This window comes from Rhodnius prolixus, unplaced genomic scaffold, assembly GCF_049639745.1.
Source record: "Rhodnius prolixus isolate KJV_2025 unplaced genomic scaffold, Rpr scaffold_13, whole genome shotgun sequence".
In the NCBI taxonomy this organism is placed as follows: domain Eukaryota; kingdom Metazoa; phylum Arthropoda; class Insecta; order Hemiptera; family Reduviidae; genus Rhodnius; species Rhodnius prolixus.
Genome location: NW_027411583.1, coordinates 4212246 through 4237683, shown reverse-complemented (window position 1 = coordinate 4237683; position 25438 = coordinate 4212246). Strand labels below are relative to the sequence as shown.

General features: G+C 31.8%; 3 protein-coding genes across 13 annotated transcripts in view; 1 reads left to right on the top strand and 2 right to left on the bottom strand.

The window, feature by feature from the left end:
* The window catches only part of LOC141447706 (uncharacterized), a 14080-nt gene extending 7384 nt beyond the window's left edge, over positions 1–6696 (bottom strand). The window contains exons 1-3 of the mRNA XM_074115457.1: positions 6215–6696; positions 1768–1885; positions 1493–1589 (exon numbers count right to left, since the gene is read on the bottom strand). Of these exons, the coding sequence (XP_073971558.1) occupies positions 1493–1589; positions 1768–1885; positions 6215–6340 (341 nt within the window). The 5' untranslated portion in view covers positions 6341–6696. The remainder of the gene's footprint in view (positions 1–1492; positions 1590–1767; positions 1886–6214) is intronic.
* Positions 1–23000, top strand: part of Bcs1 (mitochondrial chaperone BCS1) — a 26115-nt gene extending 3115 nt beyond the window's left edge. Inside the window, exons 1-9 of one of the 11 annotated variants that reach the window (XM_074115440.1) lie at positions 899–1052; positions 1247–1416; positions 9482–9638; positions 18171–19014; positions 19138–19277; positions 19526–19720; positions 21025–21258; positions 21447–21564; positions 22707–23000. In XM_074115440.1, the coding sequence (XP_073971541.1) occupies positions 18692–19014; positions 19138–19277; positions 19526–19720; positions 21025–21258; positions 21447–21564; positions 22707–22968 (1272 nt within the window). In that variant the 5' untranslated portion in view covers positions 899–1052; positions 1247–1416; positions 9482–9638; positions 18171–18691 and the 3' untranslated portion in view covers positions 22969–23000. Of the gene's footprint in view, positions 1–898; positions 1053–1246; positions 1417–7130; positions 7274–7429; positions 7554–9481; positions 9639–14356; positions 14609–18170; positions 19015–19137; positions 19278–19525; positions 19721–21024; positions 21259–21446; positions 21565–22706 lie in introns of those variants that run through there. The other 10 variants (XM_074115448.1, XM_074115444.1, XM_074115441.1 and 7 more) reach the window with 10 other exon arrangements.
* LOC141447709 (uncharacterized) lies at positions 22996–25438 on the bottom strand. The gene is made up of 5 exons (XM_074115471.1): positions 25281–25438; positions 25074–25194; positions 24838–24993; positions 24566–24717; positions 22996–23191 (listed from the first exon to the last, which is right to left on the bottom strand). Exons 1-5 carry the CDS (start codon positions 25382–25384, stop codon positions 23029–23031), a joined length of 696 nt encoding a protein of 231 aa, XP_073971572.1. The 5' UTR covers positions 25385–25438; the 3' UTR covers positions 22996–23028.

The following is a 25438-nucleotide window of genomic DNA, read 5'->3' as shown; positions in this document are numbered from 1 at the left end:
AAGATAATCAAATTTCAAATTAATTTTTATCCTAAACTTTCAAGAATCTGATGTACCCGAAAATTACCAGTTCTATTTTCATTTATTAAACAGGCTAATGCACTTCGGGGGTGCTCCAAGGAGTATAATTTATAAAATGTAAACTTTGAAAAGAAAGTATCTCTTTAACGCATTAACATTTCTCACAAAGTGAAATTCTTGACTAGGTGAAGATTAAACAAATCAATACTTGTTGAAAGAATTAAATCACGTTCATGATGTGAACTAAAGTTTGGACCTCAATATTCAAATTTTAATCAGCGATCCTTATAAAATGCACCGGGATGAAGGATGGATTGTGAAAGTCTTAAAAGAAAGTTTAGTATTTAAGTACGTATTCCTTTAATAGAAATATAAAAATATTTTCCATTTAATGAAATTAATTAAATGAATTTCGTATACAGCATTTTAAATAAATGTTAGTTAAATTTTAATCATTCAATCTGAAAATCTAAAATATTTCGGTCCACAGTAAACGCTCTAACCCGGACTATACATGCAGCTCTTAACATTCCTTTTACCATCCAAGTCGCCAAAACCCGGTGTAAGAAACTCCACTTCAATATGCAGTCACACATACTCGTAAATCCTCTATCTCAAAAACTTACTTTTAGAACTCTTCCAGTCAACTTAACATGACGTCTTAAAAGACAGTGGCTCGTGATATCCTCTCTAGTGACTATTTTATAAGTGAATGACTATATTCAGTAAAAAGGGTTTATTCGATAATTAATTATCACAAATTAATAAGAAAAAATTGGCTGCATTAACAACCTTAATTGATAACTAGTATAAGTTGCGAAATTAATATATAACCTTTTACTGAATATAACCCTTTGTTTTTAATTACACTTACATATGTATTTTGTTTTGTTTTGTGCATTGTGATTTAATGTGAAGTAATGTTATGTTTTCGTTTTGTTCTTTGCTCTTTTCAATTTTTACGAAATATAATTTTTTTTTGTTTAAACGTATTATTCTTTTGATTCATTTTGTGGCTTCAGTTCAGATATGTAAGTTGGTTTTTAAAGAAGTTGATGATCATGTATGGTTTCTTTGTTCTTTTTTCTAAGTTTTTTACTTGGACGACCTTATAGACGATCTAATAAACCGTGAATATGTCTAACTTAAAGTTACTTTTAAACATTTGAAGGTTTTATAAAAATTGCTGTATAAACAAAAATTTGTAAAATTTTTGTTGTATTAGATCACGAAGTTAAGATAAGGCACGAGAAAACCACTTACACGAACATCCCGACAGACGAAGAGGGCCAAAAGTGAGATTAGCAGAAAGAGCAGCACTTGGACAGGTTTGACACGAGCAATTGGATGGTAGCTGTTAGGAATTAAGAAGAGTGGCGAAGGTACTTCTAGGAGGTCAGGTCCACTTCCTATATTACTGTGTGTGAGAGAGAGAGAGAGAGAGGTGATGAGTAATTTTAATTATAATTACCTGGTTTTCTTCTTTTTGACTCCGTTACTGTCGCTCTTCTTACTCTTAGACTCTGACTTTTTGGAGGTGGTGCTGGTCGTCACTGCTTCAACTGCAACTGCAATACACTGGAATTATTAATTAATTACATTTCAAGAGCACTCACACCCTCAAAATCTGTATAAAACTCTTTTAAATGTTCTGTGGACCTTAAGATCATAATTCCAGTTAAAAATACTTCAAACCCATATTTCCATGATTAAAATGAAATTATGGAAAGTAGGGAGTTTTCTTACCTGGAGCCTCCTTCCTCTTAGGGGTTTCTGGCTGGATTGGAGCCAGTTCTTGTGTGTGAAACATTCCCTGTAGTTGATCCATTTCTGGACACTGTTGTCCCTGCAAACCCAGCATCACCTTCCAATGGACAAATCTCATGAATATATATTCAGTATTGCACTGCCATACAAATTATATTTGTAATTACTCAATCTTAGACCGTACTCTTTCATTCATTTGTTTAATATAGAGTTGTATGCCAGTATGAGGAAACACTTATTGCCGAGGTTACCTTTTCTTGAAAACCATTTCAAGTCTCCATCGAAAAGTATTTAAAACGAGGATATACTATGAGCATAATAATTAAAATTTCGACTTAATAGAATAAAGTAGGAGAATTAAAAAATATGGAATGTCTTCTCTGATTTGGCGAAATGTTATTGCTGGAAATGAAGTTTGAGGTCTAGAAGTTTCTCGAAATCTATTTTTAAAAACAATTAAAACCTTGAAATTCATCTGATAAAGTTACTGTCCTGACATCGATAGGAAATGTTCCAAAGAATTTTATTTTTTGTCTTTAGCTATTTCCAAAAATCAGAAATGGGATTTGTTAAGGGGTGCGGAGGTTTCGTCTCAATTACATTGAGGTTTTACGTTACCGAGGACCTTCTCAGCTCATTACCGGTAATGTTTTGTCTTTACGAGAGTACTCAGCAGTGCATTAAGATTCACAGTAGTTTGCTTAGCCTTGTTTAACTATAATTTAATAAAATTATTGTATTAGTATTATCTTTACGGTTTAATATATTCTCTTTAAATTTTGGTTTACGTCTGTATTTTTAGTTATAGGCCTTATTAATAAAGCATTTGGTCTTCTTAACAAATTATCAAAACTTAAAGGATCGCAACCGTCACGCTAATTTTTTGTTATAATACAATCATGATACTTTGAACACATACCACACAAAACTTATGAGGGTTAATTCATGACTAAAAACCACCCTTAATGGGAGGAAGGATGTACATGTCTTGGAAGGGGACAGTTTTTGAACTAGAAAACAATTTCAAGAATAAACCTGCTTGCTATAAATTTTCAATTTAATTTATTATTATCGTATTTGCTAAATTTGTTGTCACTTCTGATTCTAGGCCGCATCAAACATTTTATAAAAGTAAGAATTTAACATTGAGATCATTAATGAAAAGTTTTTTTATATCTAAAACCTGAATTCTTTTATCTAGTCAAAACGGTTCAAGTTCAACTTCCAGTTATAGAATGGATATTTTAGGTTTGCCTAAAAATTATTATGGTTAATCTTTTTGAAAGCACGTTATACTATTTAATAATCAACATTGCTAAGGCTACATAATATTAAAAGCAATATAAAAAAAAAGAAGGGAACTTTTAGCTTGCGTAGATTCCCAAGCAGAGATCCCGGTTTCGAATTCAACTGTGTATCCTTAAATTTTCACTTAACTGAAAGCTTAATTTACTCAAATAATTAATTAATTCTCTTACAACTACTCTTACAACCCAATTTCTGGTGATAGTGTTGTCTGCAACGAAAGAATACTATCTGTTCGCCGGCAGTGCATTAAAAGAATTTTTTTTTCATTGTGTCTTGTATTAAGGCTTTTTAATATTTTCGGTTACTTGTTTTATTTTCTTTTAATATAAAATCTTGGCCAACATAATAATAAGAATGAAAATATGAATGAAGTAAAATACATGCAATAAACATAAAATGTCTATAACATAATAAAAGTATATTACGGATTATTATTTATTTCGACCGAAAGTAGAGTGACCAAAATTTCGAGAAAGTAGATTAGTAGTGTCCATTCAGATCGCTTCAGAATGCAGTGATTTAGATGCATTCAACAAGAGATCAAACTGATTCTTGCCAACTATAAATTTGTCGAAAATGTATGGCTTATATACGTCATATTATTTTAAATACCACATAGCCTATACAGCACTTTTAAGTATTTTAAGTACTTCTCCTTTTAACAGAATTTGTAATAAGTATTAGGCAACAACTTAGAAATGTATAATCCTATTTTTCATGCGTATTTTTGAAAAGAAAAACTGTAAATCTGCATTTATTTTCACTCCAGCTTTTACAGTGTCTTTTTCTCCCATAATAATATTGTGCTTGTGATAAACTTATGATTATTCTTTGCTCTGAATAGAAATAAGCATGTTTTCAGCCTTCTGAATAAGAAAAATAATATATTTTAACGAAAGGTCTATTTGTAGTTATAGTTAAATAACAAAGGTTATTTTGTTAAAAAAGACCTAATAAACTTATATTATTTATTTATTTATTTATTTATTACTTGCTTATAAATACAATTTGTAGCAAGGGGTTTGACCTAAACATATATTTACAATAGAACTTTAATCACAAAATAAAATACCTATTCTGTAAACAAATAAACTGAGATCACAAAATGAAGAAATAAACAAAAGTAGATTAACATGTTTTTTCCATACATGAATTCTTCTTAATAACAAATTTGCTGGTATTATATATATATATTAAAAAGGGTAAATGTACACAAACTGAGTTAAAAGAAATATACTGGAATCATAAAAATAGAATTAAAAAAAATAATAAAAAAAAAAAAAAAAAAAAATTGAATAAAAATATGAGAGTATAATAGAAATGCCTAAATATCAGATTCTTAATTACACAAAATAAAACTTCTTATTTTTAACGCTTTAGTTGCATAAATATCAAATTCTTAATTATTCAGAATAAAACTTCTTATTTTTAACGCTTTAGATACATAAATGTAAACATATTTCACTTGGTGCTGACTATCAAAAGATAACAGATTTTCCATAACTGTTTTAGATGGAGGCACATTAATATATTCTATTATGAACTTATACCTTAAAGCATCGAAAATTGGACAAGTTATTAAAAAGTGCATAATATTGTCCTTGTCCTCCTTGCATAGGGGGCAAGGCGCCTCTGAGTTAAACTTATATACTTTCCCATCAACAAATAGTTGGGGCTTTTTCTGGGAAAACAGTCTAAGTTGGCAGGCAACCCGGGTCACATTTATATTACATTTAAAATGAATATATTGTTCACTTGAACCAAAACTGCTGATGTTTCTAAAAATGGAATTAAATTTCGAATTTATCGCAATGTCAACGTCCTTACAGATGAGGTGATTATTGAAACTTGTTATAATGCCAGGTACTCTGCTAGAAATGAAATCTATATCTTGTTGGTCAAATATATTTTCGGCACCAATAATAATAAAACTTTTACGCGTGTTTGTGACCCAGTTGAATGGAATGCTCCCATTGTCAATATTTGCTAAAAGCGCTTCATAGCAGATACGAGGAATTCTTTCGCGTGGCATAGTCAGGATCTTCAACCACCAAGAGACAGTACGTTTAAAAACTTTCGATATTATATGTATAATCCCAATTTCAAGTCTCACAAAACAGTCAGGCGTGTTTCTAGATAGCCTCATCAAATTTTTGTAAAATCTTAGCGGTATTCTTTCTGCAATCTCCGCATAGCGGAGCCCCCATAACTCTGATGAATACAGGAGTACGCTAGAGACAAGAGAATTAAACAGATAATTCTTTACATCCCAAGAATCCGATTTTATCTTCGATAACAAAGAGAGTACGGAAGAAACCGCGATTGAGCTTTTATTTTTAAAATGTTGGGCCGCCTGCAAGAATTTACCCGATGTCGAGAAAGGAACACCCAGGTAGGAAAACGAATTAACAATTTCGATTCTTTCATTGTTACAAAAAAATTTTGGAATATTTGAAGATAATTTACCTTTATAGAAAGGCATAACAACAGTTTTGGAGGTATTAATTTGGAGATAATTAGTGTCACAGTAAGACTGTAGTAAATTGAGCTTAAACTGAACATCCTTTGGGGAGTAAGCGGCTATGGCCAAATCATCCGCATATGATAGCATTAGTAGTTCATTAGATTTGTCAATGCTAATTCCTTTGGCGCCCCTAATCTTAAAATATTCGACAATATTTGAAGTATACAAATTAAATAAAAGTGGGCTTAATTTCTCCCCTTGCAACACTCCCTGTGTGATGTTAATGGAATTTAAATCGTCATGTAATAAACTTATAAAACGCACTAAGTTTACATTTAATAATAGCATTTAGATTTAGACGAAACTGAAAATCCATGACTACGGAAAGATTTTTTCTGCGGTAAATTCATTTGAGGGGCACGTCTAGATGTAACAGAAACTTCAGAGAGATAATTCTAGAACTAGAATCTGATTTCTTTTGAGCGATTCTTGATATAAGGAAGAAGAAGAGAAGGTATTTTTAAAAAATGAAAAGATAATTTTAAAGATCGATTGTTTTTTTTTTGCAAAATATTTGTAATACAATGTAAAAATGATGGTAAAGAAAACATTACAAAAAGAAAAAGAAAAAAAAAGACAATGTTGGTAACATACCTGAATTGAATGGACTCCACCAGCACCAGGCAGTTTTCCAAGTCCACTTCCAGATCCGGAAAAATCCGAAAAGATAGCATCTTCGAAAGGCGTACCTTCCATATCGTTTGGCTCTAATTTAAACATGTATTCTTCTTCCGGTTCCACGATTGGTTTATTAAGTAGAAAACTGTTTTTTAAAAAAATTCTTCTGGGAAGAAATCAAACAAGTGGAAATCTTTTCTAGTAGACGAGAGTGAAGGTGTTAATTGAAATTAAAAGAAATTAAAATCTCTTTAAATTGATATAAATTTTTAAAACTGATTGAAAGAATTAACTAAACCAGTAATTAATAGAGAAATTAGAAGAAATATGAAAGAGAGGTCCGATTATTATTGTGATTATTGTTTATTTTGAGGAAGAACTCCGGGGGGGAAAGGGCGGTTAACCGATTAATTAAGAAAGTGGAGAGAAACTTGGTAATAAAGAGTTAACCAACAAAGCTCATTGATTGTTATTAATTTTTAAATTGGTCTAATCAAATTCATACGAGGCGCTAAGCAGCAACCAACATATAGAGAGGCCAACCGACCGAGTTAAGACCAATTCAGCCAACTAAGGCCAATCGAGCTTATTTGTTACAATTGTGTGGTGAGTTGTGAGAGCCCGCTATGTACTAGTGTATGAACGGCTAGCATACAGTTATGATGACGGACTGTCTACTCGGCTGGAACTCTGCGCGTATATCAGACCTCCGCTGGAAGGCCTAACTACAGAGTAGAGGATACACACACACAAACCACCAAAATACAATGTACGTTCATAAAATGTGTACCAGAGGTTGGTCCAGCCATACATACTGCACAGCTTCATGTGGAGGAGGCATTTTGTTTTAGTGTGTGTAGTGTTTGTGATACAGTGTTTTGTTAGTGTATGTAATCTTTTATGTGAATAGTGGGGCATGATCACCGTACATCGGCCAATAATAACTGCAACTACCACCGACTCTACCAATAGCAAGTTCTGGCTACGCCTTACTTCTCCCCACCTTGAAGTCTTTTCACAAAAACCCTACTCCTGGTAATAAGTGATTAATAATTATATATAATATTTATGCAAATGAGATTAAAAAGTAAACTATAAGATTAAGGTAACTTAGTTTTAAAAAAATCTGACATAAAAATCAAATTATAGTTGAGATAAGGAAGAAAATTATCACCAATTTCAATCTTTCAGTTTAGCCAAACTTTCAACCTAGGAGCTACATCATCTTCAGAATGGGAAACATGTTTTCTTCCTTAATTAAAGTATCAGTCAGGCACCATCAAAAAAATGGACAGTCTCCTCAAATTACAAGATGGTAATAGTTCTTGACTAGTAAATTAATCTTGAGTTTTAGTTTGTTTTTGCTGAATTCTTGATGACAATATGGCGAACTATATTTAGTTCATCCTCGGGGCTACAAAACAAAAAGGTAGATATGAGTGTTCACAACATTAAAATAACAACTAAGAACATTATACAAAAATCAATCAAAAAAATCATATGGAAACTATTTAAGCGAAGTTTATGTGTAATTGTAGCTGATAACTAATGCTATTGTAAATAATCCTGCAGTTAAAATAATTTTTAATTTATATATAGTATAATTAATGATTCTAAACTTACAAATTTACTTTTAATTTTTGTTATAAATTAAAATTTTAATTTGGACGACGAATATAGAATTACAATTATTAGATAAACCTATATTTGAAGATTCTGTAGAGCAGTTATTTGATATAATTACATAAACCGCTTTAGATTTAATATTACTTTGTGTTTTTATTTATGAATAATATTCTTAGTTATGTTGATTTGTAAACACTCAGATCTCTCGTTTTATTTTTAAGTTCTATTGATAACTAAATATAGTTCGAAAAGTTGGCATAAAGTACTTTTAAAAAACTTAATAAAATTCAAGATTTCTCCAAAAATAGTATGAACAAATTAAGTTCACTGATAACTTTAGAATTTTTAGAGTTCAAACATTTAATCTATACCATACAATCATAAAGTTGTCTTAATTATTAATGCACCTAAACAGCTATGGTTACAGTTGATGTGTGTTCTGACGAAGTCTTTCTGATCATTTCATTTCTTATCTTATGCCGCAGTAGCTTCCTAGCAGATCGACGGAAAAAATCAATCTTTGACGCTACAACATTCTTTGTATATTTATTAATTTATGGACAGGTTTCGCAGCCATAATATACTATTTGGTGTTCTTTTTGTTGGAATGCTATGAGACCATATTACTGAATTAAATAGGCTAATTGTTTAACGTGAAACCTAGATATTTGTTTAATTTTGACGTCATCTATGGCTAGGATGTTCCTATCTTTGAAATTTCAGGTAATTAACCAGAAGTCCTGGGACTCTTGTACCAGAAAAAAATAAAGAAAACTATTTAGAGATCTATATTGATGCAACTCTTCGTCAGTCACCTGGAGGATTATACCTTACTGTATTTTAAACAACACAAGAGGCAAGCTGAGAGGCTGAAAGTTTTATGAGGATCTCAGTAACTGGCACTGTCCTTATCGATCAGTCATTTAACATTCTACACAGGCTGCCTACCAATGTTCTCTATACGCTGACCAAGGGGTTAATGCACAAACTGCATTCCACAAGAGATTAGACCACACAGAACAACGAGAAGTTTTGACTATCCAGTGCCGGTAATATGGCGCATGCTGCAGAGATCTTTAATATTTTTCTGAAAGTTGAATTAAGGTTGTTCAGTTCGTCAGGATATCTCATCTTCAGTGATCGTTTCTAAGTTTCTAATATTAAACTCTCCATGCATAAATCTCCTCTCTGTTGATTTGATGGCCGCATGGATTGTTAAAAAATTAATTGAATATATTTCTCTTCATTTCTGAAATGTGCGTTTAAAAGGTTATTTAACTTTCAAGATTCCATTATCTTAAGAGTTAACCATTTAGTTTAACTACAATCCAATAATTTATTATATTCCACATCACTGTTATACCACTAATTTATATTTTTTGTAAATCATCATCTAATGTGCAAATTAATACTTTTTTAAATTAGATAGCGATAGTTATATTGAGTTATATTATTACGCCATATTTTTCTCAGTATGGCCTACAGGAAAAGTAGGTTGCTCTTATTTGTACTAAATAAAGGTTCGTTGAAAATGTGATTAGTTTCGCGGATAAAGTCAGCACTGTAAAGGTTCGATTAATATTACGGCCACTAATAAACATTTTGTTCTGCCCACAGACCAGAAGAACAACTTAAAATTAGCAAGGCTCTTCCAATCTTCAAGAACATTCTGGAAATGAAAACATATAAGAATTCAACACCTTCATCGCAGCCTGACTAAAAGACGTACCGGGAAGTTATGGATCCGTTCCTCCGAAACACAACAGAGAAAAAGGTTCGTTGCACTTCTAATTACAGAAATTTATATTAAATCCAATTTTAATTATATTAAAAATACGGTACAAAAAATAAAATACAGTACGTTTTCTTTGTACAGTAAAGTACAAAGTATTTTACAGTAAAGCGCCTCAAAAGACCATACTGTGCCGTGTAATACACAGTAAGGATGGTATTACATATTGAACTATTGTAAATATGTGAGAAGACGTTATGTCTCATTTACAAAGTGCCCTGACCTCACAGAATCTGATATAGTTCCTTACAATATAAACTTCCATATTATTACAGTTTAAAGTAGCCCGCTTTTATTAGAACAATACGCACAAGTATCCATATTGAACGGGAAACTATATTGTTTGGCGGAAAATAATGAAACAGTGCTGGAAGTCGCCGCAGGAGGTGATCAACTATTGTGGAGTGACTTGATATGATAGGGGTTCAGAAGGCACTGGTCTACAATGTTGATACTATCTCACCATCACTTCCCCTTAGAGGGCCAACATTTTTTTTTTTAACTTGTCTCACCTATTGTCGAACTATTTACTTCATATCTCAGTCCTCGAATCTCTTTATCTAATTCTTTTCTCTCCCCGTAAGCAAGACTTTCATCCCCCAAAAAAGAGAACTTTATGCGATCTTTTTTCCGTAAAAAATATTGACAGTTTTAACGGTCTTTTGCACTCAGTTTTGATTTACGCCAGGATGGTCGGGAATAATTCAAAATATCTGCGGAAAAGAGTAACTAGAGTGAGAATCCGATTAAGGTCGTTGGACAATTTATAAATTTGAAATGGAATTTAAATAGAACGATTATTCCACCTACAGCCGGTGATGAAATGGAGTATTTCAAATTTGCTGTTTGTACTCACGACGATTAATTCCACTTTATGATTAAGTCTATAATATCACAATGAAGACATAATGGAGATGGGCGAACCCCTGAAACCTAGAGGCAGGAGAATGCCTTTTTTTGAATATTGATCTTAAGTTAGTTCAATAATCGCACTTTAAGTAGTTCTGTTGTACAATTCTATTTTAGTTTAAGAAAACAAAGTAAACTTGAAGTTTTTAAATTAAAATAAAGATGGAAGTCCTAGAATTTCCAAATTAAAATGATGGTTTCCCAATCAGATTATTTTTCACGTCTGAATTTTATTGTTTTATTATCAATAAAAAAACCTTTATCTCATAATCTTTCTTTCCATTTTGATTTCTTACTACCAAGTTTTCGATTGAGGGCTTATCAAATTACATTACAAAAACATCTAATTTAGCTGATTTTTTATCTATGCTGAAACATTTTTCCTACTTTAAACTTCCAAAACATGACGTTGATCCTAATAATTGTAATCTTGTATCGAATATAAGTAAAAAAGTAAAGAAACTCGTATTCTTTAGGCTAGGCTTTAAGGCTTTACAGGTGTTTTAGGTGGAGGCGGGTAGGTAATGTACTTTACCGTATAAATTTCTCATATAAATAAATAAAATACAAGGTCTAGCCCTGGGATCGAACCTACTACCATTGTACATCTTAGCTTGATCATTGCAACTAATAGCTGAGATGCAATGGCGCCTTATTGTAATCTATAATGCATTTTAGTAGATCTTGTTTAAGGATTTAAATATGTACCCAACGCTTTAAAGTTTTTCCTCTTTGAAAGTGTGATAACAGAGCCGATGACTCTCTTTAATTTCATTTACTGAGAAATCAGCTGAGTTGTTTTTATGAAGGCAATTAGATGCTGTTCCTAGGATTGATAATTAGTAGTATTAAATTTTGTCCATTATTTAGGCGCTAATTAATTAACTCAATAAAGCTATTAAAACATTAAAGCTATTTAAGCTTTAAAATTATTACTCTTTGACCTTCATGTTTTTTATCACTAGCGGCCTCCGTTTTCTCTCTTTACAGCCAACATTGTCGTATCACCGCTCAGTGAGCTGCAAGAAGCTCCTTGGAAAAAAAAAAAATGTAAGCCAGCTGGATTTGAACCCGGGATTTCCGCGTGGTTATCCAGTGTACGCTAACCACTGGCTAATCCCTTCCCTAAAATTAATATTATTATTTAAATTATCTCATTACTATCTTGGTTTGGGTTCTGACATCGTTAAATATTAAGTTGGATTTTGCCTGGTTTTCAATCACTTTTTTTTTTATTAATAATTTTACATTGGTATCCAAATTTGTTTATATTTAAATAAAAGTTTTCAACAGTTGGGGCAAAAGATTTATTTTTTTGCATAAATGAAGACTGTCTCTTGCCTCTCCATCTAAAAAAGTTTTGTTTTTTAACTTATAGGAAAGATTTGGAATTAAATAAATTTTATTGAATATGTATGTATAAGGAAGTCGTTTCTTATGACGTGCATTTTTAGTAGATTTAGTTTTAACCAGATTTCAGTTTAATGACTTTTGGTTATCATATATATATATATATATATTTATATATTATACTAACCTTTGTTAACATTGTACATACTATGAATTCACTGCCTCTTAGAATCATAATTTTTCCTTAATTAGTTCTGGTTTTCTTCGCAGTCTTTAGTTAGGTCTGAGGATGTATCCTGTGACATCCGTAACTTCTTTAGTTGGAAAAATTAATAAAAGTGTTGAAGACTGAAATGATATTTTTAGGTAAATCCTGTCTCATAAAAAATAAAATTCTAGTGTGATGTAATATACCCTAAACTTACTATTTGTGAAGTTGAGAGAGGTTCCGTTATGCTTGCCTAAAATTGGTTAAGGTATAGGTTCTTAGTTCGTACTGTGAATGTATAACATGAAGCGTCAATTATGCTTAATATTTTGGATACAGTTATATTTTGGATACAGTTAATATTTTAAAATAAATGTCCGGAGTCTTTGTTGAATTAAATGGTACTTTAGTTAAAATTCCATCTAAATGAGAAGAATATCTATAAATATAGAAAATATTTAATTAATAGAGGAACATTAGCGAATCAGCCTGCTGAAGAAGGGAGTTTGGCGAGTACGCTTGGCAGTAGATAGATCGCCCTGTCTTCATAGACAGAGCGGCAGAGTGGCTCGCCGCGATGAGGTAACTTCCTCATTATCTCTGCACCACCACACTAGCTCGCACACATCACAAAAATAGATACCTTTTTCATATTAAATGTGTCTACTATTAATATGCAACTTGCGAAATATTAATATGAAATTCTACGGCTCCTTAGAGCCAATACACTCTTTTGCCGGCATTGTTAACCCTAAAATATTCTGAAGAAATCTCCTTACCAGGAATATATTCTCCTCTAGCACCTGTAACTACCCAGTATATTTGAGGATCTTCACCCAAGGAATGGTACTTAAGGATGGTTTTCCCAAATCAAAAAGAGGATTTAGTTCTCCAGGGAACATCTAGAAAGGGGTCTCAAGCACTTTCTCCCTACAAAATCTTCACCAGCTTTCCAAAGTTGGCCCGAAATTAAAAAGTTGGGTGCACTCTCATAAGCTATTTGTTCCTACTTTAATTTAAACTTTAATTTTTCCTTTAATTAACCAGTACGATACGTTTCTATTAGAAGAAATCAATCTAAAGTAGATAATATTTCCTTAGGAAGCACTTTGGTACTATTTCATTCGTAACTTGTTCATTACTGGTACTTAGTTTCTCTAGTCACTGTAACAATAACTTGGGCCATCTTTTTTTTTTAACATGAAGTAGATTTATAACTTTGAATAATTTTTTTTATGAAAATTTGTCGTTGTGCAATTTTGTAGGTGGGGCGGCGTAGACTTGACCCTAGATTTCTCATTTCGTTTTAATGTGCCACTTTACAAATTGAGTAACTTAGTAAGAATTAAAGTAATCAGTGAGAAATATTATTAAATATGTTTTTAAAAATATTTTGAACGAAGAAAACTAATAATTTACAATCGCTGTCAATATTATTGAGAATAAGTTGTAAGATTCGCCTGATTTTTTTATTTCTGAAAAAATTTCTTTTAGGAATTTTTTGGGGGCTCTTTAATGTCAGATTTTAGCCTATCTTTGGATAGCATAAAATTCTCGACCTTTTTTTTGTAGCAGACAAAAAATATCAGTATGATTTATTAATGATAATTAATTAATTCCTTTATCTTGTTCGATTTTCAAATCTTAAATCTTTTAAAGCTCTTCTAAAATTGTAAGTAGTGTTGTATTTTTTTTTGTCTTTGAGGCTCGTTTCACTATCACTAACCGATTAGGTTTCATTTGACTTCAAATTTTTCATTTTAATATATTAATTGCTGGAAGTCAACACCGCAATACATCTTAGTTTGGCGGAGCTAGTCTATCTCCGCTCTGATACCTTTGGGTCTGGTTGCCTTTCTTTAAATAATTCATTCCAAAATTTAGATATGTAAGAAGTGATTGTCCTTTGATTTTGTTTTTTTAAAATAATAAATGGTTTTATAATTAAATTTCCATTTATGTTTTGAACGCTCTTTTCTTTTGTTTTTAGGTATTGAAATTTTTGTTTTTGCCAAATGTTGCAAGAGTTCGCCAAGCAATGTCCACATTGATCATGTTCCTTGTAGTAGCAGCCACTGATAAGGGTACCCTTCCATGCTGAATTGAATGGCAAAAAAGAGAAATACCAGCCTTTTATCTACGCCTGTCAAACAAGAATACAAAATCGGAATCTGGTACACGTAATCTTAATGATATAATCCAGGGATATGTCCCCAGAGTACCAGGGACTGATGGCCACCTTAATCTACAATAGTATTTGGGATCATTAAGAAAAAATAGCAGTAAAAGAAATGGAAGAGAGCAAAATATATTGTGTGAAGCGTAAAATGTAGTAAGGTTGTTATGAGAGGAGTGTAAAGATGTGTGGAACTAAGAGTGTACGGCCAGGGTCTCGAATATGCGGGACTATTATACAATTGTCTTCAATTGGTAGCAATTGCTGCTGACGGCTCTTCAATTGGGATAGATTAAAGGTCAATTAAGTGTAAGTAGTGGGGGTTGTATGACAAACAGTTGTTGACTAGATAGCCAGAGTTTCTCCATACTCTCTCTATATATATACACTCAACAATACTTGGGGCTCTTGTAACTTGTATCATTTTTTTTAATACACACAGAATGAACAAACTATACTCTCACTCTTTGAACGCTCAGACAATACTCGAATATCATCTTCCATTTTCTTTTTAGCTTACTATTAATAGTGCTCCCCTCCACCCACTTTATTCGATTTAACCAAGTGTGGCTAAAAATCAATTTTATCAAACGAAAGAAACAAATATTTGGTATTTATTGAAGTAATACCAAGTTTAATACAGACAGAGCATTATTCTAGTATTAAAAAACTTATATCCCTGTGGTGAATTACTAACATGCTTTCTATCACCGCAATTTACGAAATAATTGTCATTTATTTATTTTATTTTTTCTAAGAAAATGTTTCAAGTAAAAGTTATAGTTCTAAAGTTATGTATTGAGCATAAGAAAACTAAAGGAAATCAATAGTTATGTTTGAAAGAAAACTCCAGTCTAGTGGCATTTGCCAGTTGGCTGATTTAATTTTAAAGATGTATTGGAGGCGTAGATTCGAAATATTACGATTTTCTTATTTTTTGAGTTATACTGTTCAAACAAATTCACAAAACAAAACAGACCACATCATCGCGATCATACTCTTACTAACTTGTAGATTAAGAGAAAGGAAAAATAATCTGTGTGACACTTCTACGAATTTCTCTAATTATCTGTTATAAAGTTCTAAATATAAATTTTCATTTACCTAAATCCTAATTATAAAAAATAATTAATTTTTACTAACACAAAAGTTTATAAAGAGGTAAATTACAATGAACTAACTTTTTAGAGGCAACCTATCATCATCCTTCTTCAGGACTAATCTGAAACTCTCCTTTATAATAAATAAAATACAGAACCATACATTATATTAAAATAGTACTTGAGAGAGAAGCCGATCCCTCCTAAGAAGTGTACTTAATAGAATTTTTCTTTAAAAATATTTTAAATAAACGTAAACCTCTTAAATTTTGTTACAATAATTTAAGAAAACCCAATTAAATTGTTAGGTTAAACCCATTTTCTTTAAACTATAAGTTCAAGCATAAAACTGTCCGATAGGGAAGTTGTATAAGGGTTTACCCCTTGGCGGTACGGTCCTTCGCTACTCTTTGCCATTTTTCCTTCTCATGGGCAAGTTTCTTTCATCTCCTCACTTCCTCCAAATGATCCAGCCATCTTTTACGAACCTGTTTTCTTTGAAATATGAGTTCAATCAGTGCTTTTTAAAACTGTTCCGATAGAGAAATGTTGTATAAGAGTTTACAAGTAAAAAGAATTGTGTAGAAAAATAAAAAAAAAATTAATTTACTATTAAACTATTTCATTCAGTAAACTTATTTTGTTGTACCATATAAAGGTGGTTCCCCGTAACCCAATATATCACCCAACAAATGAGAACAGTAAAAAAAAAAGATACTATGCGAATTAAATTTTGATGTGGGTGTTTAAAAGGATGTTAAATATGTTGGAAATGGTCACGTGATGAATACTGGTTGATGATGAGGGCATCTGAATACCAAGTGTGTATGTGTAGCTAGTCGTGTGTCCCACATATGGTTCTGAGCTAAGTGTCAGGATTGGCCGCGTGTCCACCATTTCCATCATTACAGTACATATGCTATTTTGTTACCCCCATACTAGAACATCAGTGGTCACTAACTGGTACTTCTGACTTTAGTAATATGTTACTTCACTACTAAACCATAACCCCCTTTTTTTTTATAAACCTTTAATTTCCCACGCCTGTTTTATAACTAACAACAACCTTTTTGTTAAAATAAACATCATGAGGGTTCTTACCTGTTGATCAATTTTCAAGATGATCAAAACTTTCCTGGCTTTAATACTATCATCGCCATTTCTTCCTTTCATTTTCCCAATCAATCAAAAAAACTTCTATTTTCCGGTTTTGGTATTGAAAAAGTTAATGATCTGAAAAGAAATAATAGAGTTTCCTGTTTAAAAAGGGAGTAAGCTTACCAATGAGGCGAATACCCTGGTAGAGAAATGAACGTCTTAAGACCTTCTTCAATTCTTCAAAGGCCGCAAGCATTCAAAGAGAAAACCCTTTCAATCCGAAGGAAGGGGTTAACGAGCACAGAAGCTTCACGAAGAAGATAAACAGCTTTCATACTATTTTCGAGCAGTCTCCATCCTCTACTTAGCTAGAGAGATCGAAGAAACTTTAACAAAAATAAAAAATCTAGCAATCAATAGACTCTTCAGATGTGATTAGAGATTAGTTGAAACTATTCAGTTGGGAACGCCCAAATCTATTCCAACTTCCTGCACTATCTGTCCTTATCTTTAATAGAAATGACCGCCTGTCTCACGGAAAGCTGGACCGTAGCAGAAACCATCCTAACATTTACTAGTCTAGCTGGATTTTCATCGATCACTTCATCAACCATTGAAGTGATTAAGCAGTTGTATTTTGGTGGTTTGAATGTTATTTAACTCAGATCTATATTATTTATCTATTTTAAATGGTTCTCACTAAATAGAAACGTGTCTTACTGGTTAATTAGAATTCTGTTAGTAAATTATTTAAACGGATTTGGAACTTAAAATCATACCCTCTGATATGTATACACTATAATGGTCGAACAGCTTATGAATTTACTTGACTAAATAAAATGAAATAGTTCCGGTATGTGGTCTACATCTAAAACTAAATTTCACCTCAACTAAAACAAGAAAACAACAAAAGAAGAAAGAAGAAAGAGGTTAATAAATACAATCAACATCCAAAATTACTAGATGTTGATACCATTAACCAACCAAGATTTAAAGGTGGTAGGTTTGATATAAAAACGCTAAAAGGCGTTAGTATTTCCTCTTATGAAATACTTGTATGGCTTAAATTTTGGCATGTTAGAGAAGAAAATTCTAGTAAACCTTCTCTATTTTTTAAAAGTTATAAAAAGAACTGGACAAGTAGGTGTTTTAAGTACTGATATGCTTTCGTAATAGTCCCTCTTCAGTTCTAATCAAATGAACAGGACAAGTCGGTGTTCCAAGTATAGGATGCCACAACTGAGTCGCGGAGTGGTAGGGTAGCTACCAAACCCCACGGATTCTAATCTAAACTTAGTTCAATATTTAGATTAGAGTTATCATGTTTAGATTTATGTTCCTGTACAGTCTTACAAGATTTAAACCATCTTAACTTATCACAAAACTGGAGTTTATTTAATAATGCATATAGACTCCTTAAAAATTGCAATTTTTGGCAAATTAATTTTTGGGAGAGTTTCAATCCGTAACTCCTTCTGGTGTGCCCTATGAGAGGAATCATTAAATTAGAGTTATTAGAGTTAAATTAAATACAAAATGTGGTTGGATCATCTTCGAAGCCAGCTCAACGTGGAAGATCTTTCTAACATTGATAAATTTAAATGTTTCATTAATGTTTTTTAACTGTAGACACTGCTTTTTGTTTTAAGATAACAAAATTTGTTTGCTTTCAGGTTTACAAGAAGTTGACTATTTTTGAAAATCAAAGATCGTAATTTGATGGACCATAATTGAAACAAAATCCGTATTCGTGGCTAAAAATTCTCAGGCCAAGAGGTTTGTTTTGAATCTCTAAGGATTTTTTTGTTCATTATTTTAAGTTGATGCTAATTAGAAATTCGTTAATGCAAATAATATATATGGTTTAAATTACATATATTTTTTGGGGGGTTTGAAAAAATGGATGAGTTCTACATAATTCATTTAACAGTTGCCGCTGCTTTGCACTCTGTACCTGATGTGAACTAAACCTTACTACCAGTTCACTTAGGAAGGTTAAATATTGGTTACTATATTTCAGCGGATAGGATTTTGGTAAGCCAGTCGGAGTGAGATGGTAATAAGCACGTAAAAGTTCATTTAGTAAAAGCAAGCACTCGTTTAATGTTTCTTGAAATTCTGAGATAACCAATCTGATTGCAACAAGCATGTTAATAAATTGAGTTAAGTAACAAGTGATCGTGATCTAGAAAAAATGCCGCTAGGAGAATATATTTCAGCTCTCGGTGATAACCCATATTTTGGAGCTGGGTTTGGATTGTTTGGAATTGGGGCAGCTGCAGCGATCATGAGAAAAGGTTTACAAGCATCTTTAGTATTATTTAGAAGACATTATATGATTACGATGGAAGTTCCTTGCCGTGATAAAAGTTATCAATGGCTTTTACAATGGATAACTATTAGAGGTGCACGTAAAACTCAACATCTTAGTGTTGAAACTAGCTTTGAACAAAATGAATCAGGACATACCAAAACTAAATATGATTTTATACCAAGTATTGGAACACACTTTTTCAGGTACGATATCCTAAATTCTTTTTTTGTTTCTACAAAATAAAACAGTGTGATATTTTATAATGATACTTCATATATTTTTATGTGACAGTTGAAATGATGAAAAATACCTTTTTACGACACTAGGTATAAGGGTACGTGGATTAAGGTAGAGAGGACGAGGGAACAACATACATTAGATCTGCATATGGGAATCCCATGGGAAACTGTCACTCTTACATCTTTCGGCCGAGACAAAAAATTATACTACAACATTTTAGAGGAAGGTAATGCACATCTATTTTTCGCAGCATTTTAACAATATATGACACGCCTCCTTTGTTAATTTTTCTGTAAAGCCCCTTTACAATTAAAAAAGGTTCTAAAGGCATAAAATGCAAAATAGCTGTGTAGAAGTGAAAATTTACTAATAAAGAATATGACCTTTTGTAGCTGCAAACGGTTTACTTTAATTTTTGATCAGCTTTCTGTAAATACCTAAATGTAATATATTAAAAAGAGAATTAAATTTCAGCCAGGCAAATGGCATTGGCTCAGACAGAAGGAAAAACAGTAATGTACACGGCCATGGGGCCAGAATGGAGACCTTTTGGACATCCAAGACGACAGAGACCAATCACTTCCGTGGTACTTGATGTGGGCGTAGGTGAAAGGATACTTTGTGACATTCAAGACTTCCTAAGAGCTTCCTCATGGTACATTGACAGAGGTTCTTGCAGTTTGGATATTCTTTATTTGAAAGTGCTCTGAAATTATTTCATTTACTTAGTTTAGAAATTAATGTTATAAGTTCTTTTAATTTCTACGTATATTTGATCTAAGTTACCTAAGATGAAGTTTATGGTACATATTCCCAATGGTTCCCAAATTGAGAGGGGCGGTGGAAGGCTCAGGTTCGATCTGTGGATGTTAAATATATATCTTGTATTTATAATCTATTTTTAGCCAACATCTTAATGAGCACCTGATCAGTTCATTTTATTATATTAAAATTTAAAGCCTTTTGGTAAAATTACAGAATTCAGCAGTTTCTTGCTTCTCATTGAAGTCCGTTGATTCTTGTTCATATTTGAATCTATTTTATACTCTTCAATTCAGGACTGGGGTTCTTATAAAACAATGGTAAAACTTTAAGAGCTTATTTGATAAACTCAAAAAAATGATACTGCGGATTTCACAAACGTATTTATCAAATTTAATTAAATAAATCTGCAGCTTTAAGTTGATGACCTAAGATTAATTAGAGCATAAAGGGTTTCTTCTGTCATTGTGACAAAACTTAGGACTAAGAGAATTCGACCACTTTCTAAATGTAAAGATAGAAAATTATAATAATTGTTATCACCAAATGCATTTGCATACTTTCTATACAGAATTAAATCAATGATAAGAAGATATTTTAAAAATTAACATGCCTTGTTGTATTTAGAATTCATTGTCGGAGTTTAAGATACCAGCAAAGTCTCAAAAATTGCACGGGGAATTGTTGGAATTAATGGTAATTGATAAACTAGAATTTAAATCAGGGTATTAGCAATTATGCCTACAGAAGCAGATATCTTCATATTTCATATCATACCTCTAACTTTTGCGATAACTCTGTTCTGAATTCAGGGCTGCAGTATAAAAGTACTTCATCTTTTCTTTCAACTTTACTAGTAGAACGTTGATTTAGTCCAATTACATTTATATTCACCAAAATCGATGTAATATGCAAATATTAGTACGCGGCGATATAAAGTTACTATTTACCATAGTAGAGTCAGACTTTTCGAGAATAATATCACAGCGCCATGTTTTATCCTTCCATACTTTTTAAACTAGTTCGGAATGTTGTTCTATGTAGTGAAAATTTGATTTTGTTACTACACAGTCTTTTTATAAGTTTATAACTCTGTGTTGATTTATAATTTAGTCATATTACGTCCCAAGATAGGCGATAAAGTTTGGGAATCTATACATTTACCTCAAATTGAGTTAGAATTTTAATGATATTAAATTAGTTATTTTCAGGTATTCCATATCGCCGTGGATATTTATTGCATGGTCCACCAGGTTGTGGTAAATCGTCATACATTACGGCATTGGCAGGCCATTTGAACTTTGGTATTTGTGTATTAAATCTTAGCGATAGAGGTTTAACGGATGATCGACTTAATCATCTATTAAGTGTAGCTCCTCACAATACTTTAATATTATTGGAGGACATTGATGCTGCTTTTATCAGCCGACAGGATTCTTCTCAAGGTAAAATTACAGGGCGAAAGCATCGCTTGAATATAATTTTTTTAAATATTAAAGTTGCAAATCTAATTTTTATTAATTGCAATAACTAGTTCATATCGTTTAATTAATTCTACAATTTTATAGAAGATCATAATAATCTCAAATTCATTTATAGAGTAAAAGATTTGTCTCTGTTTTACTGTTAACAGTGAGTACAGCCTATGAAGGTTTAAATAGAGTTACATTCTCTGGATTATTGAATTGTCTGGATGGTGTCGCAAGCTCTGAAGCTAGAATAGTTTTTATGACGACAAATTATATAGACAGGTAATCATTTTATTGTTTGGGCTTCTCCAAGACATGACCTTACATAAAGCTTTTCCTTATGAGCTGATGTAAATACTCAATAATCGTAAGTTTTTCGAAAATAATTGTGTCAAAATATCCATTAATTTTATTTTAAGTTTTCCACTTATTAGCACCATATCGTAAGTTAAAAAAAGAACATCGTAATGATGTTTTGGTATTATAGGTCTGTTGTAAGCCGAACTGTCGAACTCTCATAAAGTTTTTATTTAGAAAATTTGGTTATGAAGAGTGCTAGATGAGATCAGAAATATTACGGGTTTAATCCCTTTTTTGGTATTTAGAGACATCTGATGATTTACCAAAAAGTAAATTTGTTGAATGGAACATCGAATTTGTTATTTATTTGTGAATGGAATGAAGTTTTCCTATATCATTCCACAACTGTTATCTACAGTTCAAAAATGTATTTGTTCCATTTGAGTGATTTGTTTAATAATTTCTATTGTTAAAGTTTAACCGGTTTGACGAAATAGATATACTATTTATCAAGCAAACGCAAGCCACTCGGGTTTTGAAGAAGGCTTTTAGGGATTTTTTGGAATATGAAATGCTTCAGAAAGCCGGTTGCTTATGAAAATTTCTTTTTCTGATGCATGGATCCGTTTCATCTGCGTCAGAAGTACTGAATCGTCAACACAGAGAAGTCCTAACGAAGCTTACTTCTCTAGCTCATATTATCCTTATCGTTTTGTATAAAGATATCTTCAGAATCAATGCTAAACCTCTCGCGAAGTTAAAATGTAATGATAAACTCGTTACATACTATTCGCATAGTGCTCCTGGAGCAACGCAAAGTCCAGTTCATTTATAGCTTAGCATTAATTTTTCCTTTATCATAATTTAAACTCTGATTGGGAGACTCTTTCTTTAGTTGGCGTCCTTGAAGTAATCATGTAGCGGTTCCCAACCAGCTTAATTTCTTGCTTCGTTTTAATTCGGGTATTGCAAGCTCCCAAAGTTTTCTGAGCAACAAGAGTGATTACTGTCGAATACTGAATTCTTGCACCAAAGGCGAGTGCGCTTGTCACTAGAAAATTAGAAATAACGCGTGTTGCACACCCAAATTATTTATATCTACACGTATTATTATTATTTTTCAGGTTAGATCCTGCTTTAATAAGACCCGGCCGAGTGGATTTGAAAGAATACATAGGCTATTGTACTACTCATCAACTTAAAAAGATGTTTTGTCAATTTTATCAAATCACCGACGAAGATCTTTTACAGAAGTTCTCGGACATAGTACAATCAAGAAATCTATCAGTCAGTCCAGCCCAAATACAAGGTTATTTTATGAGACATAAATGTGATACACCATATATTGTTACAGAAAATATTAATGAAATTTGGGAAGGTTCATAATTTGATGTAAATAAAACTAATTTTTTTTTTCATTTTTAATTTTATTTATTTACAAATTTATTATCTAAGTGGAAAATACTTTAAGTAGTCTTCAATAGTTTTCTTGATTACCCTCTGCGCTTTGTTTATGATAGTTGATTCAAAAAGCGTTGTAACAACCTTCAATATGCTGTTTATTATCCAGCTTAGCAGTTTATTTGTTTCTAAGGTTAATTCCAGTTTACTGAAACAGAAGTACAATTTTCTGCAAAAGGTAGCAAATATAATTGTTTTCTCAAATATCAAATATTTCGAAAATGACTGATTTTTAATGTAAAGTAATTTACAACGTTGCTTAGGATTAATCCTAATTAAAAGCAATTTCGTTGTTTGCACATTTTGATTATAAACAATAATTTAATTGTAATAACAACAAGAAATTTGGATAAAATTGGTTTTTTTAGATTATCTATTAGAATTCCATCCATGCTGATGAAATCAGAATGAAAGATCTTTTTCAGAATATAAAATAATTAATTTGGAAAAGAAAATAAGCTAGATTGATACTAAGTAATCCGTCAGCAATATCTCACAATTTGTCAAGACTTTTGAAGTTCGGGAAACTCCGAAATCGGCCGATGACCAAAACCTAGTAAGTACTGAATACCAAAGCAAAAGTTTCAAAAAATTCACCTAAGTGCATTTTTTAGTTGTGGGATAGGTAATTTTATTCTAAAGTAGTTTCAATTTCATGGCGAAGTGTAAAAAACGTTAAATAGAGCCCTTTGTTCTAAACTTTTCATACTGAATGTAAAATAAGCTTCTGCAGCCCAACAAATGTTCTAACAAATTAACTCCTTCAGTTTTGGAAACTTAATGATAATTGTTTTCATCGTGTAAGGGAGTTAGAAGAATGACAAAAGTAAAAATTCCTCACTAACTCAGTATTTAGTTTAAGAAAAATATTGTTGCATGCTAGGAAGTAAACTTTCAAAACTAGTGAAAATGTATCTGTTGGGCATTAAGCCTAATAATATACAAAATCTGTACAGCACTTCACAAGAAAGGATCTGGTGTATGCATGTTTATAATCAAAAAATGATCAAGCAGCAGTGATATTGATTAAAGTTGATTTTGATGGCCGCGGCAGTATTAATTAAAATTATAGTCATCAAGGTTAAAAAATAAATTGTAAGAATAGTTCGTGCCTCAACATATTTAACGTTGTCTGACTCTCGAAGAAGTTATTTGGGAATACTGACTGTCGGACTCGATAGTCATTGGACTCCGCCTCTGAGTTCGAGTACACCCTGTCCTTATTACATTTTCTATTGCTAGGAGTTTCTTGTAGCTCACTTTTCGGTGATGTAAAGTGCTGCTTGTAATGAGAGGATAATGTCCGCAATCTTTAGTGAAGTGAAAACGACTCAGGGAGTACGCGACGTAAGGTGTTGACGCTTTGAAAATTAAAACATCAAAACTCCTGACGATAGAATTTTTGGCTGTTACAAAATAACACTGTCCAGCAGACTAGTGCAGTGAAAAGTTTCTGGCTCAAATGATCTCATATTTTGACGAACTTTAATTTTTAAATAAAGAACGCTGCTAAATTTCTTACCCTGGATGTGGAAAGCTGATCTCCTTTAGAGTAATATTTAACGTCTTCGTTTCCACAGTAGCTGCAAATCTGATCCTTAGCATTTTTAAATCGCCATGCAATATTCCATGCAGTTCGTGTCCGTTGAAAGAGCTTTCTAAAAAGTACTCTACCTAAGTTAGATGGAATATGCAATTATTAATGAGTTTATTACTTACGCAATTATTTTATAAGTTTTTTTTTTGTTATATTTGACCAAAGAAAATTATAAGATTAGTATATTTTTTTAATACCTTTAAATTCTCCACTTCCACTTCTAACTGTACTTCTAAGGTCGCGTTCTCATAAGAAACTGATGAATCACCGTAACGGTGCATTGTTTCCAAGTTGTACATTTTACCATTGGTTAAGTTATACACTTCTGTGAGCTTACCAATGATCCAAAAAGACTAAAAATGCATAATATTACCTACCTTCTAAGAAGAATCCTAAATAAAACTACTAAATAAAATCACTTAATCTTAATTACCTGATTATAAGCCTCCATCAAATCTGGCAGTTTTAAGGGTTCTAATCCTATTGCTTTGGCATTTTTTTTTAAATTTGTACAAACATCATCCAAAAGTAAGTTAAGGCTTTTATTTTCAGAACTATCAAATAGGAATTTGCAAAATAAGTAAATTTAAAAAAAGTTTAATAAATTAATACTCAAGTTTGTTAATAAAATTTTACTTACTATTTGTATTGTACATTTTCTATAGATGTAGAAACGTTTATTGCAAATATGATAAATATTAACCATATTATTAAAATAATTTGTTTTAATGGTAAAACATACATTACGATTACCTGTTATCTTACAGGTACCACTTATCCACTAATTCAGTTTATTAT

Excerpts from the sequence above, each read along its gene's own strand:
- LOC141447709 (XM_074115471.1), bottom strand. The coding sequence starts at position 25,384 with ATGTATGTTTTACCATTAAAACAAATTATTTTAATAATATGGTTAATA. Across the intron at positions 24,994-25,073 it reads TGATGGAGGCTTATAATCAG|TCTTTTTGGATCATTGGTAA; the intron begins GTAATTAAGATT and ends ATGCATTTTTAG. Across the intron at positions 23,192-24,565 it reads ATCAGCTTTCCACATCCAGG|TAAACTGGAATTAACCTTAG; the intron begins GTAAGAAATTTA and ends CTTCTGTTTCAG.